The sequence below is a fragment of the Callorhinchus milii genome, unplaced genomic scaffold, assembly GCF_018977255.1.
Source record: "Callorhinchus milii isolate IMCB2004 unplaced genomic scaffold, IMCB_Cmil_1.0 Scaffold9, whole genome shotgun sequence".
Classification (NCBI taxonomy): Eukaryota; Metazoa; Chordata; class Chondrichthyes; order Chimaeriformes; family Callorhinchidae; genus Callorhinchus; species Callorhinchus milii.
In genome coordinates this window covers 3,767,372-3,786,005 of record NW_024704750.1, presented here as the reverse complement: position 1 = coordinate 3,786,005, position 18,634 = coordinate 3,767,372, and the positions used below count along the sequence as shown (strand labels likewise).

Sequence of the window (18,634 nt, the reverse complement as noted above, 5' to 3'; positions counted from 1 at the left end):
TAGTTCGGGACATATGTGCATGCGACCATCAGGAAGGTGGAAGGCAAACTAGACGAACCTTGATGTATTTTTGTCCAGCATTTCTTATGTTCTTATTGTATTTCTCATGGTCCACTTATAAATACTGACTTATATTGAGCCTATATCATCTTAGATAGGACCTATAGTTCTGGGGCAATCATTATTAGTTACTATTAAATTTCTCACAATCCACTTGAAAATAATTATTGATAATAATAATCCTTGCATTTGGTATAGCACCTAATCATGTCATTGACACGTCTCAAAATGCTTCACAGAATATACTGTAAAGTGGATCGACTGTGTATTTTGTAGGGAAAACCCAGCAACCAGTTTGCGCACAGCGGTGTCCCACAAACAGTCATGGAAGTGAGTGACCAATTTTATTGTGTGTGGTGGGGGGGTGAGATTGTTGGCCAGGACACCGGGAAAGAGAAACTCCCTTCTCTTTTCCGACAGCCCCACTGTACCTTTAACATCCACCCGGGACCTCGGTTTAAACGTCTCACCTGAAGGATGGCAAATCCGACAACGCAACACCCCCCGCACACCCCCCCCCCCGCCCGCCGCCCGCCCCCCGGGGTGGCACTGGAGTGTCAGCCCGGACCACGTGACTCCAAATCCCCCACACGTGCGGCACAACGTTCTCCTGTTTGTGCCTCGTCCCCTCCGCTCCGCCAGCGGTGGCCGTGCCTTCCGCCATTACGCCCCGAAACTCTGGAACTCCCTCCCTCTCCCCCCCCCCACCTTCAAATCCCGCCTGAAGACCACCCCCCTGCCCTCCCGGTTCAGGGTCAGACTTCACCACCGGGGTCAAGCGCTCAGGGACGCTTCCGCGCGGTGAAAGGTGCTATATAAATGCAAATTGTTGTTCTGATTGGGGGGGGGAGGAGAGAGGGGGAGAGAGAGAGCCACCACTGCGCCAGACTGACACAGGTATTTGGACTTACTTTGAACGTGGGCCGCGGTATAAGGAGCCGAGGAGGAGGGCAGAGGCTGAGGCCGGGGGGGGGGGGAGGCTGAGTCCGGGGGGGGGGGGGAGAGGCTGAGGCTGGGGGGGGAGAGGCTGAGGCTGGGGGGGGGAGAGGCTGGGGGGAGAGGCTGAGGCCGGGGGGGGGGGGGAGAGGCCGGGGGGGGGGAGAGGCCGGGGGGAGAGGCTGAGGCCGGGGGGAGAGGCTGAGGCCGGGGGGGGGGGGAGAGGCTGAGGGGGGGGGGGGAGAGGCTGAGGCCGGGGGGGGGGAGAGGCTGAGGGGGGGGGGGGGAGAGGCTGGGGGGGGGGGGGGGGGGGGGGGAGGCTGGGGGGGGAGAGGCTGACGGGGAGAGGCTGAGGGGGGGGGGGAGAGGCCGGGGGGGGGGGGGGGAGAGGCTGAGGCCGAGGCTGAGGCCGGGGGGGGGGGGGGGGAGTACGGGGTCTCTGCTCTCCGCTGCCAGGGGACCGTTTTAGAACGCGAGCGGCAATTCAAAACCCAACCGAAAAAGCTCGCGCTCCACGGGCCCACGTGAGTCTGCATCGGGTGAGAGGTCAACGCGCAGGCGCGGTCCCTCCCCTCAGCTCCATCAACCCACCCCCCCCCCTCCCCTCCCACACTCACTCCCTCGCGCTCCTCCTCCTCCTCCTCCCGTACAAGTAAGTAACTATGGCCTCATTTGCTCGTCTGGGCCGTCGGCGTGTGGTCGACGAAGATGAGAGACTGGCGAGTCGGAGGCCGGCGCGTGATTTGTTGGGCAGCGTCGGTGAGTCCGTTGGTGCGCGCGCGCGCGCGCGTGTGTGAGTGTGCGCCCGCCCGCCTTTATTCCTGCGGGGATGGTAGTGTCGGTGGTGAAGGAGCGACACAAAAGAGAGCAGCGGCTGCGGCGCGAGGCCCGGTACTCGGGCGGCTCTGCCCGTGTGTATTTTGGAGGTTACGGACTGTTTACAACCAATTGCCCGTAGAAACGGATGTGGGGGGGACAGAGAGAGGGAGGGAGGGAGGGAGACGTACGTGCAGCACCGCCCCTGGTTACAACCTTTTATTAAAATGTATGACTGAGGCGGCGAACCGACCGACCGACTGACTACCAACTGCGCGTCTCTCTGGATACCGTTTCTGTTGCTATGGGGCAGCAGCGTCGGTGAAGCGGAACCGAAATGCGCGGCTCTGTGGGACTGCGTTCATCTCTCGCTGTGTCTGTGCGTATTACCCCCTCAAAAAGCCCTTCGTGTGTTTTTTTTCTTGTTGTTGTTGTTGTTGTTGTGCGTCCCTCCAAGATTAATGATCGTCGGCGCAGCTCTGTAATATTTTGTACACATATATTATTTTTTTATATATATATATATCGTAAAAGCTTCTCCGAAGTGATCTGTCTTAGAATAACGTGATGCTCAAGTGAGTACTTTCGCAATGGCAAATCAGGTGTCAAGTCCGCCGGACTCATCCTTTCGCCCACAAAATATACGGTCAATTCACTTAGTAGTAGATTATTTGAAGCGCTTTGAGACGTCCAGAAGACGCGCTAAGGCCCTATATCAAATGCAAGGATTATTATCGTTTGGGAGTGTTCTTGTCTCTGAGTCGGGAGGTTGTGGGTTTAACAACAGCATCAGAATTACATTTGTGTAGTGCCTTTCACGTCGGGGAGGACGTCCCAAGGTGCTGGACAATCAGTGTTTCTGACCCACTTTAAGATCCACTTCGTGACTTTGAATTCAGATTGAATTGTCTGTCAAATTTGCCTTCCTCTGGAAAAGACATTAAACTGAGCTCCTATCCACTTGTCCCCTTTAGGTGGACATAAATTAAAGTTCCCACGGCACTATTCCAAAAGAGAAGTTGTTTTTTCCCGATCAATGATAATTACAGTTGAAGTGCTTTGAACCATTTTGAACTGTGAAACACAAGGGTCTTCTTTCATTCTAGAAAGTGGGCACATCAAGTGAGAAGAGGACCAAGCTTTGCTACAATCCACCCCATGGTCCAATAATCTGGAATCTGATATCACATGAAGAATGGCTACTTGAGTGAGGTATTGTGCTTTTCTGGTCTACTCTGGGACACTACCCTGCATGAGGGGTGCTATTATAAATGCAAGTTGTTGTTGAGGAAGGTTCACATTAACCAGAAGTAATGTAACTTTGATCTCTTTCTAAAATATAACTTTTGTTAAACCCTAATGATTCTGTAGTCTATTATGGCACTTTTTGACACTGTTTGTTATCTGCAGTATAAGCTGCAAGTGTAAGTTGTGTAAAGATATTAAATTTGAAATTGCATGAGAAATATTTTGAATAAAGCAGTGCATGTATTTTACAAACTTTGGAAATTATTTTCCCTCTTCCCTGCCCTTTATACAACTCGATCTCAATCTGTTCCGCAGGCTGGACTTGACTGTTGTAGTGCTGACGATGTAGGAATTGTGTGAAATCAGGATGGGTCCAGATGTCCCATTGCTGAATGACTACAAACAAGAATTCTTTTGGAAGCGCTTTCCACAGACCGTACTTGGAGGACCCCGGTTAAAGCTAGGATTCTGTGCTCCACCTTATGTCTACATTAACCAGATTATCTTATTCCTGATACCATGGATTTTCGGCGGTGTAGCAACTATCCTTTACCAGCTGAATACACTAGAAGATTTTCACGCAGCCATCCTTGCTGCAGGGTTAATGCTGCTAGCAGCCTTTATTGTTCAAGGCATGAACCTGTGTGCCAGAAGAAAGACTGTAGCTGTCAAAACATTTCAGTTTCAAAATACTTTGGCAGATGAGGATGAATTGGAGTTTTCCAGCTGTATTGGATCAGAGACAATAAAATTCATTATTCCTGGCAAAAAATATTTAATCAATACATTCTTTCACTCCATTCTTGCTGGAGTACTATGTGGCCTTGGTACATGGTATTTGCTGCCCAACAGACTGACGATACTATACAGTAACACAGGAGCAACTGTTGCACTCTTTATTTTTGGTTGGGTGACACTTTGCATTGGAGAATATTCATTAATAATAAACACTGCTATAGAGACTGCTACATTCCAGGCACAGGATATATATGAAATCAATGCACTTACAAGACCACTTTATATCTTTGTCTTCATTGCTGTGGATCTTGCCTACAGGTATGACATATAATGTACAGATTTTTTTAAAAAGAGAGACGTATTACATTGAGTAAGAAGTAGTCGGTGGGAAACTAGTTTTATAACTTCGGCTGGGGAATGTTGTTTGAATCAGGGCTTGCATTCTGATTTTTGCATGTGTTTCCAGATTTTGAATTTCTTAATAGAATAGTTGAATCAAATAGGGCTAGTAGTATCATCTTTAGACAAAGACATTAATTTTGGAAGAAAATTTGCTCAGTGAAGTTTTGCACAAAGGTGTTTTTCGAGATATTTAATACTTAACTCCACTCTTTCTTCAGATTTACTGCTAATGTTCCAAGCCTCCTTCAAGCAAATCAGATTTTGCACATTATTTTTGTATTTCTGCCTGTTCTCTGGGCAGTTGGTATTTTGCCTCCTGTGGATGCACTCTTCTTATGGGCCCTTGAACAAGTCTTAGAATTTGGATTTGGAGGTTCACCCATGGCAACCAATGTAAGGTAAAAATCAAGTTATTTAATTTTTAAATTAGAAACATTGCTGTGTTTCAGGGTAAAGTGTTGAGGCTTTTACAAGATAAAGGATATGATTAGGGATTATGGCTTCAATATTTTCAACAGACAGTGTTGACTACTATTACTGGGGTGGTGGGGGCGGATGATCTGCAGCAAACATTTCTTGCACTATTATAAATATTTTGCTGTGAAAGTGGTCCAGAAGTATTTCAGTGTACTGCATGTCACTTCAAATTGTGCAGACTATAGATTTAATGTTCTCAACGGTCTCTTCATAGTATTTTCTTTGACTTGTGAACATTAATTGCATAGTAAAAAAAACTTCAGTGATTTGCGTTTTTGTTCTAATTTTCAATTTTTTTTTGCAGATTATTAGTTATGTTTCTTGTGTCCATCGGAGTGGTGGTTGCAACATTCTTCATCCCGAACAGTCTTGGTGTGGTGCTATTCACAACTGGAATAGGGTTTATACTTAGTATTGATCTCAACCAGGTTGAAGCTTCCTTTGGATCATGCTGCAGGACAGCTCGTGCTTCATTCGAATACCCCAAACATTTTCTTAAACCTCTTCGATGGTGGCTTAGCTGGAAAGAAGTCTTGATCTACATTAGCCTTCTTCTAACGGCACTTACAGAAGCTGGTTTGCTACATTTCTTTATAACCAAATCGACTATATCTATAATAAGTCCTCAAGCCATAGTAAGTTACATTCTAATAGCACTGCTGGTAATTTGTAAGGTGTTCCAACAAACTCAAGGTGCTTATCTTCTCTTTGGCTTCATAAGAAATCCTTTGTATCCCAAAGAAATGAGGACTATGAAAAACTTTAAGCAGAAACAAGCAAGATTAGCAAAAGCTGGCATTGTTCGGGGGATTCTCATCAATTTTGGTAAGTTGTACTGAACAAATGTAAATAGAGTGACTAGTTTTATGTGTAGTTTATCTGTTGAAACCCACATAGGGCAGTACAAAAGGCTGGAGAGCAGTACCAGATTGTCAGGCACCATCACTGACTTGCTGTTGTCCTCATAGCTAGTGGCTTTGGATAGAATCGTCACCGTCTGCATGTGGTATGGCTTATACTGCAAGGTGACCACATGACTGCCCATAGAAACATTTAATTGCCTGTGTTTGATGTATACACAGTTGCCTGGAAACTGGAGAATATAGTGGTGAAGTGCGTAAGCTGTCTCATTTAATTTTCAACTGTGATTGAGTGTGCAGCTATTGAAAATGTAGCATTAGAGTCCTAATAATACGCCTCGCTCCCTCCCTTCCCATTTTCAGGTCTTTGCTGAAGACCTTTCTTTTCGACCGCGCCTTTGGTCACTTTCCTCCCCCGCCCCTTGGCTCAATCCTGGGATCCGTTACTGTAAAGCGTTCTGAGACGCCGTCCGGCATGGAGGGTGCTATATAAATCCAAGTTGTTGTTAATATAAACCTCTCTGTTTGTTACAGTTTGTCCATTTGCGATGATAGCCTTTCTTTCAATGGACACTTCACTACTGGATCTCCACACCGCTTCTCTTTGTATTGGGTTCACACGAGCATTTAGAACAGTAAGTCCTGTTTACCAAGTTTTCAAAGCGGATTTTTTTTACAATAAATTCTGCTTTTCAGTTGCTTGATGGGTTTTCTTTTGCTTATTTATCTCATTATACCAACAGTATAATAAACTTTGCAAATAGCATGCATTTGTAACATAATTACCTGGATTTGAAATTTGTTCATGAAGCAAGTGTGAGATGAATGAACCCAGTATCCAGAATCATTTATACTTATAAATCTCAAATTGTTTTGAGTGGTTTATTCTATGAAGATGATTCATTGATACTCCCAGAAGCTCCAGTTTTTATATTTTCTTTCTAATGCATGTCATTTAATGCAGTTTGATTATATTTCTGTAGCAGATTTTTAGTTCTGCTAATTGTCCAGAAAATTATTTTTTTCAATCCCCCCAAAAGCATTTCCCTCGCAGAGATCTTAAGCTCTGACTCTTGCAGAGAATGCTTACGTTTGCCATATTCCCTTGGAATTTCCCCATTAAATCAGTCACCGTGAGTCAAAGTTAAAGATGGCCACATGTTTGGTGATGTCATTGTGAGTATCTAAGAATGTGTTAAATTTTTCAATATCAACTTGAATCAGTCAAATAATGTAGACTACAATGGCTATTTTTGTGAAAGGCCTAATACCACTGCATCAGCTGCTTGGATAGTCCTTCTCATCCAAGGTGCGCTCCATTGCTCGGTAATGAAATGGTTTAATGAATTAAGATTTTTGGGGGGACAGGGAGAATGAAATTAAGCAAGGTTAAAGGATACTCCCCTTCCCCCATATTATTAAAGGCAGAAGACCTTGGTATTTTAACAATTTGAAGATTGGGATTTTGTTCTGTCGGTGGAAGAACTATTTTGATGTCCTAATGATGCTTGTATTGATCCCCAGAGGATCGAGTTCAAGATCCTTGTCCTCACTTTTAAGGCCATCCATGGCCTTGCCCCCTCCTACCTCTCTGACCTGCTGACTCCCTACCAACCTGCCCACTCCCTCCGTTAATCAGGCTCCATGTCTCCCACCCAACCTGCCCTACCATCAATGGCTGGGCTTTCAGCCTCTCTGCCCCCACACTCTGGAACTCCATCCCACGGTCCCTTCACCTCACTTCCTCCCTCGCATCCTTCAAGGCCGGTCTCAACACCCTTCTCTTTGATCGTGCCTTTGGTCTCCCTCCCACATCTCTACTTTCCCTCACCCCTTGTGGAGTCCTGTAGCTCAGTGGTTAGAGCACTCGCTTTGCAAGCGAGAGACCTGAGTTCAATTCCAGGCAGAGGGCGAAACCTTGGGCAAGTTTCCTTACTCCACACAGAGCCTAATAATAATCCCTCTAAAACATAAACAATAATAAATTGGTCATTTTCAATCCACGACTGTTTGTGGGACACTGCTGTGCGCAATTGGCTGCTGCGTTCGCCCACAAATATGCAGTCAATTCACTTTACAGTATATTCTGAAGCACTTTGGGACGTCTAGAAGACGTGAAAAGAGCTACATCAAATGCAAGGATTATTATTATTACATCATCCCTCCCCCATGCTCAGGCCCCGACAGCTGACTGTTCAGCACTTTGGAACGTCCTCCCGACATGAAAGGCGCTCTATAAATGTAGTTTTGTTCTTCTTGTACAACATTGGAGAGCAGTTCCAAACTACTGTATCATAATAATGGTTGGTGCTGGCAGTTTGTATCCCCATGAATGTATGTTTCTGGTTGCACATATAGCTTCTCCTTACACTAAAGTGGGCTATGCCAGACTTCAGCCAGGAGGAAGGGAACATAAGAAGTGGAATCTTCCTGTGCTGCCCTTGTGCACTTCCGAGTGATATTGGCAGAGGCTTTCTTGGCAAGAGAATTGTGTGAAGTATGAAGAACCTCTGGGGGAGGATTGTTTTTTTTAAAAAAAACAATCTTCGAAGTCCAGAAGAATTTTAAATGCTGCTTATCTGCATTATTTATGAAAATTTGCTTTGGATAGGAAGGAGTTTATTATTTGCAGAATCTATTTTATTAAGCCACCGTGCTGTCAACCGCTTTCTTAATGCACTTAACTGCATTTTGACTAAAGTGCTAGGTTTATTCTTAATATTCCTTTTTTTACTATTAAGCAATCTTTGATCATACCTCAACTTGGAAATCTTCAATCCCAGTGACATTACTAGAAGACTAATAACTGAATAATTTAAGTTAAAAACTATGAATAGTTAACGAAATGTATTGCCACTGTTTAGTGCAGGGATGGGCAGTTATTTTGGCTGAGCAGTCATTTATTTGATATTTATTCATTTAAATATCAAAATGGGAAACGCTGATGTTTGTTAACCAGACAATTGAAGTCAGGCATCGTCACCATTGTTGTAGTGCGGTGTCCTGCTGCAAGGTGGTCATCAGTCATCACAGATCTATGTTTTGATTTATTGAATTTCATCACAGAAAATGTCTCCTCGCATATGTATGTTGATCCAAACACCACAACCATCCTCTGGGCATGAACCTTTATTTTTGGAAAGGTATATTCATTAAGGGAGGCATAAAAACTGGGAAGCGCCACTGATTTGAATTGCTCCGCAAGCAATGGATCACATTGCAGGTCAATAAGCTTGAGTTGGAGGTCAAATGGGGTTTTGTCAACATCAAATGAGAAAGACGAAGAGACCAAAGACAGGTCATTTTCGATCAAATTGAAATCCTGGAATCGGCGAGAAAATTCGACATGTAAGTCAAGTAGTGACGAAGTATACTTTTTAAGGCTTTGATCGCGCACAGTAATCTGATACAAAGTTGAAAAGTGGGCTAACCGCTTTTTTCCTATCGCGATAAAATAAATAATTTTGTCATAAATGACTTGACACTGCAATACAAATTGTGCACAAAGGCTCCCTTCCGTTGCAGTTTTGAATTCAGTTCATTCATGTGGCCCTTGATATCAACGGCAAATGCAAAATCAGGGAACCAATTTGCATCATTCAGCTGTGGGAAATCTGAATTTTTTGTTTCATGTCCAAAAATCAATCAATCTCTGTTCTCAGTTCCCACACTCTTTTCAAGGCCTTTCCTAAACTAAGCCATCTTAAGTTCGTGTGATGCAGAACATCCGTGTGCTCGGATTCCAATTCCTCAAGCAGAGTTACGAATTACCTGTGGTTTAATCCTCTTGCTCGAATGTAGTTGACCACTTTTGTAACTGTGTCCACGACATTGCTTAGTTTTGGCACACTCTTATAGAGGACGGATCTCTTGGTGGATAATGCAGTGTAGAAAAACAATATTCTGTTCTGGATTTGTTTCTTTGACTTGATCTTGAATTCTTTTCAGTAACCCAAAATTTTTGCCTGTCAGATTTGGGCTTCCATCGGTTTTCACATTTACCAATTTTTTTCTACTCCACTCCTAATTTTAAGATACACTTATTTACTGCCCCAAAAAGTCTTCTCGAATTGTATCTTTCATTGACTGCATTGATGCTAATTCTTCTGAGAACTCAAAATGTTTGGTGATACCTCAAGTAAAAATTATCAACTGGGCTGTGTCTTTGATATCACAACTCTCATTGAGTGCCAGTGAAAAACATGCAAAATTGCTTACTTTATTTTGTAACTGCAGCTACAGGTTCTTCTCGGAGATATCCTCCACACGTCTCACAGTAGTTAGCCTTGACAAGCTAATGTTCTTGAACTGTTTTTTCTTGTCTGGGCATAAAATCGAGGCAACCATACATTCCTTTATAAATTCTCCTTCAGAGAATGGTTTGCTGCTCTTGGCGATTTTGTGCGCAATCACGTAACTCACTCTTGTAATCTCATCCTGGGACGCAAATTGTTTTATGAAAATGCTTTGCTCTTTTTGCATTCGAACAAGCATCTCATCAGCTTTCTTTCCTTTTTCTTTGGCAGAAATCTTATATTTGCAAGCATGTTTGCTCTCAAAATGGTGATTCAAGTTGTAGTCTTTGAGCACTGCCACACTTGCTTTGCAAATTAAGCACACAGCTTTTCCACCCACACTGGTTAAAAAAATGATTTAGAAGTCCATTCTTTGTTGAATATTTGGCCTTTAGCATCCACTTTCCACTTCTTTGATAAACTCATTTCGCATTAACGTCCTCTTCAGTGAAAAGTGTTGCCGCGTGCGTATGTTTGAAAATTTGCTGATCCGTACATTTCTGACGTCAGCCTGATTCAACACTTAAGGGCATGTGCCCACAACTAAGCAGTGTGATTGGCTGATGTTCCCGGTCTGATTCAAATGCGAAATTTGTGGGACTTTGTGGGACTGAACAAATTATAATTTTTTCTATTGCTAGGCACAATGACGGGCTAGATAGAATCATTTGGTGGGCCGGATATGGCTTGCGGGCTGTATTTTACCCACCCCTGGTTTAGTGCATTATTCAATATAAATCGCCATGTATAATTACTTGACCGTTGCAATTTCAGAGAAAGTCAAAACTATTTTCAGTCACTTCTCTGTTTTACTTCAGTCTTTTTGTACTTCCAGTTTTCTTGTTACTCTATATTAAAAAGTATTGCGTGGGATATAAACTGCTTGCCCATTGACATTATTGCTGTTGGCTGGAAATTTGTGGAAAGTTGGATGATGTCAGTTTCTCCCTTCTGTACAATTTTCACCTCGCGAGTCTCACTAGAATAATGTGTTCTTTTTAATGTAACTTAAAATATCTTTCTAGAAGTATGTTTAGACACAGTTTTCTTTGAAAAGAAAGTTATTACTGGAGCTTCGAGAATTTTTTTTAAGTGGTTTTTTTTTTAAAGAAAGGAATTTATTTTAATCCCACATCTTTCGATGAGACGTTAAACCGAGGCCCCATCTGTCAGGTGGACGTTGAACTACTTGAAAAAAGAAGGGAGTTTCTTCTGATGTCCTGGCCAACAAACCCCCTGATAATAAATTGGATGTTTGCTTCATGGCTGTTTGTGGAATATTTCTGTGTGCAAATTGACTGCAGTGTTTGCCTTTAAAATACACAGTCGCTCTATAGTAAATCACGTGAAGCCCTTTAAAACATTCTCCTAATTTGAAAGGTGCAATATGAAATCAAGGATTATTATTCACATTACTGTTGAACACCATTCAAAATAAGATCTTGGCTGTAACACCTTTGGGAATAAACTAAAATAAATTGCCACTTATTTTTTAGAGTGATGAATATGGATTTCAGGGCCAGCGTTATTTTTGTGAATCATCTTCATATCAATAATTGTTTGACAATTTTGTTTTTTTTAATTAATGAGTGTCTGTTCAAAACCTCCAATGTCTGTTTTTGAAGGTGTGGCAGAATACAGAGAACGCACTAGTGGAGGTTGTGGTCGTAGCCATTGTACGACTGGCTGCATTATATACAAGTTTGGTGTGGTGGAACAGTGTGGGAACAGGAATCCAACTCCTAATGGTAATTACCGCTTCATTTCTTTTACCTTTGTCCTTGTTGATCGTTGCCATCTCTGCATATAGCAGCAGGATGTAATTATTCTATTTTGGAAGAAGAGAAGGGAAAAGTGCAAAACAATCAATCATTTACTCGTCAGATTAATACAAAAATTCAAGTGCTTTGAAATGTTAATATGTTTTTACAAAAGCAGCTGTGATAGTGGTTTTCTGTGTGCATCTAAGAAGTTGGTTTCAGTGTACATCAAAGAGTGTAGAATTTGATACTATAACAGCTTGTTTAATCCAAATTCAGTAACTGGAAAAATACTGATCTAGTACAGTAAAATTACATTAAATTATCTACCCATGATTTATCCATCCTTAAGGTTTTATGCTGTGGTCCTATCCATCAGTCAATGCTGAGTTGTCAGCAAAACTTTTTTCTGAAATGAAATTTGCCCATTTGTTTAAAACAAAACTAGGATAGGAAACTAACTTTTTTTAAAAATCGCCAACTGGAGATGTAAAATATTTGCAGGTAATTTGAGGGTTAGGGAATAAAACTTGCGTACAGGATTAATACAATTTTAACTGGAATTCAAACATTGTAACCCTCTTTTGTATCATTTTATAGGTTGGAATTATTCGAGATCGCTTCTTTCAAGCAGTTTCGAAACTAAAATTTGCTCTGACTGTACTTATCTCCTCTTGGACGGAGAAGAAGCAGCGCCGAAAGTCTTCCGCCACGATAATCACTTTTAATATATTTTTGTTCCCACTCGTGTTGACAGTTATAGCTCTTGCTTCTGCACTTTCAGCCCCATTGCTTCCACTTTTCACACTTCCGGTATTTTTAGTGGGATTTCCAAGACCTAAAAGGAGCTGGCCAGGATCTGTGGGCTCCTCTGCATGTAAGTGCCCTGATTCGGTGTATTACCAGCAGATGGTGCACAATCTGGCTGCTGCATTCGGGACAGCATTTGCTGCTGGCAGCTTAGGTATGTAATGGTGACTATGTTTGATTGTTATATTCTTAACAGTGTGTATGTATCGAAGGTTCAATTCTAGCAAATGTTCTTGAGTTGGTTTAGTGTGTGACTGTTAAGTTTGTTCAGTTTTAAAAAATAGTGGAATTACATGGACTACTACAGCACACAAAACAGGTCCTTTGGCACAAATAATCCATGCTGGTGTTTACTACTTGAGTTTTGTTGAGGAGTAAAGTTGATTACATTTTGTCAGTGGAGACCTGCCGCTTTTCAGCGCCTTGGGATGTCCTCCCGACGTGAAAGGCACTTTATAAATGTAATTTTGTATTGTATTTTAAAATGTGTTTTTGAAGAGTTTGTTCCAAACCTATCCAAACCTCCCTTTGCCCCCCTGACCCCAGCTCGGGACTGAAATGCTGTACACTGTCCAGTGCCTTGGGACGTCCTCTCGACGTTAAAGGCGCTATACAAATGTAATGTGGTTGTAACATGCAGTGTGTAAAAGATCTATTTGCATATGTGTAACATTTTATTATATTATATCATCTTTGGCACAAATTTGCTGGTGGATGAAATGTTCGTTGATATTCTGATATTGACATTCTTCTATCAGGAGACCCCTCACCAGGCTCCCACTTCTTGTGTCGTTTCCAAGATCGATTAGTGTGGGTTTTGGTTCTGGAGCGAGGCTTTGGCTACTGCTGCCTTAATATTAAGGTAATGAAGGACTTGTGCAATGAAAACTATCTTGCATTTGTAACAGCCATCATGTTGTAAAGTCAAATTCAAAATTCCCTTTGCGTCACTTTTTCATTAGAGGAAGGACGTAGTATTAATATACCAAATTACATTCTCTTGTGGTGTACTGTTTTCAAAACTAGAGCATTCTGTTTTTAGGTAAAGAAAAAACCCCTCAAAGACCCAGTACCCTGCTCACCATTGAATGGTAACTGTTTGTTCTTGTGCTGAATTCTACCCTTAGCCATGGACATATTGATGATCCACTTCACCAAATCTCATGAACTCTTGAATCTGTGCTCTAGTCTTGAAATCTGTGTAATAAGACACGGTGGCTTAATGCATTAAAGTTTAGTGCATGTAATTTCATGCGTGGTGGGTTACAGCATGTAGATGTAAAGCACTAAGTTCTTATTTTTAGAAATGTATCTGCAAAACACTTTACTGTTTTCTTAAAGCATATGGGACTGTGAAAAATTGCAATTTCATCCAGAACTGCAATGTTTTGGGACAGGCAACATAAGTGGTGCACAAAAAAAAGGCCAGTTGCTTTCCCCCCTTTAAGGAAATCAATATGCTAATCATCAGAGGTCCACTCACAATGCTCACAGGTTTTCAGGCTATTTTATCAGCCGGGAAAAATTTGATGGGGAAGAAAATGACAATTCTCCTTTCTTCCACCACCCAGCAAAGACATTTGTTTCAGTTTTGGGGATTGATCTTTATTTATTTTTTGTCAGGGTTTAGAACTACAAGAAACATCATGCCACACCGCTGAAGCTCGAAGACTGGATGAGATGTTTGAAACGACCTTTGAACAAGATGACCGTACATCGGCCTGTTCAGTAAACCCATATTTTGGCAGCATCTTGACCCCGTGTGCAGCATTACCAGTGGTAGTTTACTCGGATGCACGAAATGTTTTGACTGGAATAATTGATTCTCATGACAATCTAAAACAGTTAAAAGAAGATTTTATTAAAGTTCTGATTTGGGTACTTTTACGCTATTGCAATAAGTCTAAATTTGCTAATTTTAAGGAAAGCCAGCGAACGCAACATACAGTAAATTGGTCAGAAGAGCACATTGGTACTTCAGTACAAATAGAAAACAAAAGCCATTCTCTCGGATCTCAAAGTTTCAAAGATAATTATACTGTAAGTTCAGACACATTAAATGACTGGTCAGATGATGATCTCTTTGAACTGGAGCCCACTGTGAAGAAGCCTCAAGTAAATGTACTTCAAGTTGCTACAAATCAGCAACAAATTCCTACAAACCCCACTGTAATATTCATTCCAGGGAGCGTAGAAACTCAGAGTTTATCTTTCAGTACGACTAATGAAGAACCAGCACAAAAAAATGAGTTTGGACTTCCTGCTACTGACAAAGGGAAACAAAACATTATGGAACCGGTTTTCCATGAAGCACTTCCTACAGTTATTTTCAGTTCCACTCACTCAAAAAAGTTAAGCATGCCGGATGAATGGAGATTCGGGCCTTTCCCTTCTCTGTTCCTTCAAGAACTATTGAAGTCCTTCCCTGAGGATTGGTATACCTTTGTCCTTACTCTCCTAGACATTGTCAGCTCAGATGAAAAAACTTCCATTATCGTTGAAGAACTGAAAGAAGACAAGATTTTAAGGGATATGTATGCCAAGGTGGTAATGACTTGTTATGGTTTGATGATGGGATCAGACTTTATAAACCCAGGGCCCAATCATGTCTTCAAAGTATATTCTGGTGATATTCCCTGGTCGTTGGGTTTGGACTGGCTGACTGAAAAACCAGAGCTGTTTACCTTAACGCTAAAGGCTTTCAGGTAACTAAACTTTACTAACTTTTAAGATCTAGAACACTTTTTTATGTGTAGGTTATTGGCTAATTTTATCAACATGCTAAGAGTAATTGCAATAATGCATCTCTTCAGGTATACGTTCAAGCTAATGTTCGATAAAGCCAGTCTCGGGCCAGTTGAGGATTTTGCTGAAATGGTGAACTATTTGGAAGAGTATGAGAAAGACTGGTTCATTGGAATGGTATCTGAGCCTCAATGGCAGAAAGCAGTACTTCAGGAAAAACCATACCTCTTCTCCCTAGGATATGATCCCAGTCTGGTAAGTGCCACTATTTGGAGAAGTAAGATTTTATTTTTCCCTCCCCCGTAATCCAGGAGTCACTGGGGCCAGATGTAGTGCTGTAACTAATTTCTTGGCTAAGAGCAGAGAACTGCACAAAGAGCAGTTTGGACCTGCACCATTCTGGTCTAAATGGAATATTAACATATTTCTGACAAAACAACCAAGCCTGGTTTTGTCCACCTTGATTTCAAATAAGAAATTATTTTTTGGGAGAAATATTGTTTTTCTTGTCTTCTCTTTGCAGGGCACATACACAGGTCGGGTGTTGACCTTTCAGAAAATGTTGATGCAGGTAGGACGGCTAAATGCAGAAGCAATACGGGGTCAATGGGCCAATCTATCTTGGGAACTTCTATACGCTACAAATGATGATGAGGAACGCTACAGTATCCAAGCACATCCGGTATTACTGCGGAATCTGACAGTCCAATCAGCTGACCCTCCCCTTGGATATCCCATATTTTCCTCTACGTCTATCCACATATCTCTATTGTAAAGAATCTCATTCCAACTATTGATTTATTCTAAAGAATTTCATGCAATTGCTGGTTTGTTCTAAACATTTTATTGTGTATACTGATTCTCAATGCACATACCTAAGCTAATTTATTACTACAGAAGCAATATTGGTGCACCTTTCATTTGGTATTGTAAAATTATACAGGGTGATCCTGTTGTAAAATGACCGTTTTGGTTCCATAAACTCAGACCCCCCCATGTTATGATGAAGCATTTTTTAAAAAAGGTGGTGCCTTTCAGTTCACCACTGAAGTCACTTCCTGCACACATGCTTGCTATGCGAGGGAAGTGTCACTGACACCACTTCCTTTGTGAAGTGACCTCAGTAGCACTTCCTGCACATAATGCACGTACACGTGCAGTCAGTGACATCCGAAGGCAACCTATTTTTTTAGCATAGTAAGGTAGCCAGATAGCACCAGAAGCCAGGCTTACTGCACTTCTGATACAGTGCGTGCCCACAGAACAGCCACGCTATTAACTACACAGTGCTAAAGGATATGTTATAATGGAGTTGTCCTGTATTTGAATATAATTAAGGTGATAGATCAACATTCGATCCATTAACTATAAAAAATATATTATAAATGTTGTATACAATTCTGTGAGAAATTTGGCAACATTCTGACCAGCTTTTCTTTTAAACTTTTTTTAAAAAAAAATTCAAAGTGTCTTCTGTATCTTCAATGTTCTTGGTAAAGTAAAGAGGAATTCAGCCAGGGTTTCCTCCAGATTGCCATTGTGTGCATAGGCATTTGGTAAGGATGTCCCACCATCTAAGTCTGCCAATATTCACCTTCCTGACTGACACAACCCATGGTCTCTTGGCTGAGATCCTGGAGAATTGCACCAAATGAGGAAAGAGAAACGAAGGAACAAATAAAAACTTGCAGTTTTGTAGTACACTACGTTTTCTGAATAACAATTCGTTGTGCTGGAACACAAGAATGAAAAATATTAATGGATTTTTTTTATCCTTTGGGGGTTTTTGTTTGAAAGTGCCATTAAACTAGGCATTGAAAAAATCCTGCTTCCAAAGTGTAATTTCACTGCATAAATACAATTAGAAGTTTGATTTGTTGATAATGCATGTTTGACAGAAATTATCTTTGATTTCTTTATCTTCTTTTTTTATTAAAACAGTATGTGGGGCCATAAGGTAATCAATACTGAGAAAAAGAAAATTCATTTGTTTTTGTTAAGAAACTGATCTTCACCTTCTGGCCTAATTCAGTACACCACAAAAGACTTACTCAGGGTTTAGTTTAAATCAATTTGATGAGCCCTAGTATGACCATTTCAATGGAGTATTTATATTGCAGAAGTGCCACAGCTAAAATTAACTCTGGGCTACAATGCTGTGGAATTCACCCTGTTTCCACTTTGGGTTGCATTCACATGCAGTTGTTTGAAAGTACCATCTGGGTTTATTCTGGCCTCCAGACATTAGCAATCTAGAAGATCAGGAATGTATAACTTGTATTGCTGGTCTGTATGAATAGAATGAACCCTTAGCCCACCCACAGTCTGAGAAATTGGTGCGTGGTGCAACCAGAGTGGTTTTAAAGCACTACCTTTGTGGAGTCCTGTAGCTCAGTGGTTAGAGCACTCGCTTTTGCAAGCGAGAGACCAGAGTTTAATTCCAGGCAGGGCGAAACCTTGGGCAAGTTTCCTTACTCCACACAGAGCCTAATAATAATCCCTCCAAAAACAATAATAAATTGGTCATTTTCAATCTACGACTGTTTGTGGGACATTGCTGTGCGCAATTGGCTGCCGCGTTCGCCCACAAAAAGTCAATTCACTTTACAGTGTGTTCTGTGAAGCGCTTTGGGATGTCCTCCCGACGTGAAAAGCGCTATATCAAATGCAAGGATTATTATTACTACCTGCACTTGGTGCCTCAGAGGCAGCAGTGATGCCATCTTAGTTGGGACTGCTGGTAGCGACAGTCCAGCAAGAATACACATGCATTCAAATTGGTTTCTGCTCATCTTGACTGTAATATGTCAATAACACCAATTAATAACAAAGAATGGATGTAATTTGGATGAAATATTTTTGGGTATAAAAACCTGGAATATTGCTGGATTGCACAGTGCTGCTGAATTTTATTAGTTTTTGACAAGTCACTGGTAATATTCAGTCCCAGCTCATTCCATTCTCTATCCACTCCACAAAGTGTCAAATGGAGCATGTGTCATCCACTTAAATCAGGAAGGCAAACTTGTCAAGTGTTTTTAATATATTTTTTATATATATATATATATCTCAAATCTGGAAAATGCAGCTCTTCAAATGTTTGTCAGTACCAAACTGAACCACTGGAGGCCTAGAGGTTCCCACATTAGATCCCATCTCCGCCCCTTGGTTGGTGGTGAAAATAAGCTAGGATTTCTGCTCTTTATTACTGTTTATGAACCCTTTCTGGAAAATGTGCATGTTGGGTGAGGCCAAGAGTGGGCTTGGCTGTGATGCTGCTCGCAGTCAAATAACTAAGTAGCACTTTCTATTTAATATCATATATGAGGAATGACTACTCTGGTGAGAAACTGCAAGTTGGCACCATAAAACTAACTCAGCATGAATCATTGTTTTCAGAGATCAGGGTGTTTCACTTTCTTTTAAATTAACTACGAAAAAGGAAATTTCTCTTGAGAAACGACATTTGATTATGAAAAGTTCATAG

At 41.5% G+C, this 18,634-nt stretch overlaps 1 protein-coding gene across 1 annotated transcript; it reads left to right on the top strand.

Annotated features, from left to right (window-relative positions):
• The first annotated feature begins 1,642 nt into the window (after window positions 1-1,642).
• pcnx4 (pecanex 4) lies at window positions 1,643-15,973 on the top strand. Its single transcript, XM_007903827.2, has 12 exons — window positions 1,643-1,755; window positions 2,919-3,024; window positions 3,376-4,116; window positions 4,419-4,598; window positions 4,982-5,502; window positions 6,072-6,172; window positions 11,458-11,580; window positions 12,193-12,556; window positions 13,161-13,264; window positions 14,026-15,107; window positions 15,216-15,402; window positions 15,671-15,973. Exons 3-12 carry the CDS (start codon window positions 3,428-3,430, stop codon window positions 15,920-15,922), a joined length of 3,603 nt encoding a protein of 1,200 aa, XP_007902018.1. The 5' UTR covers window positions 1,643-1,755; window positions 2,919-3,024; window positions 3,376-3,427; the 3' UTR covers window positions 15,923-15,973.
• The last annotated feature ends 2,661 nt before the right edge of the window (window positions 15,974-18,634 follow it).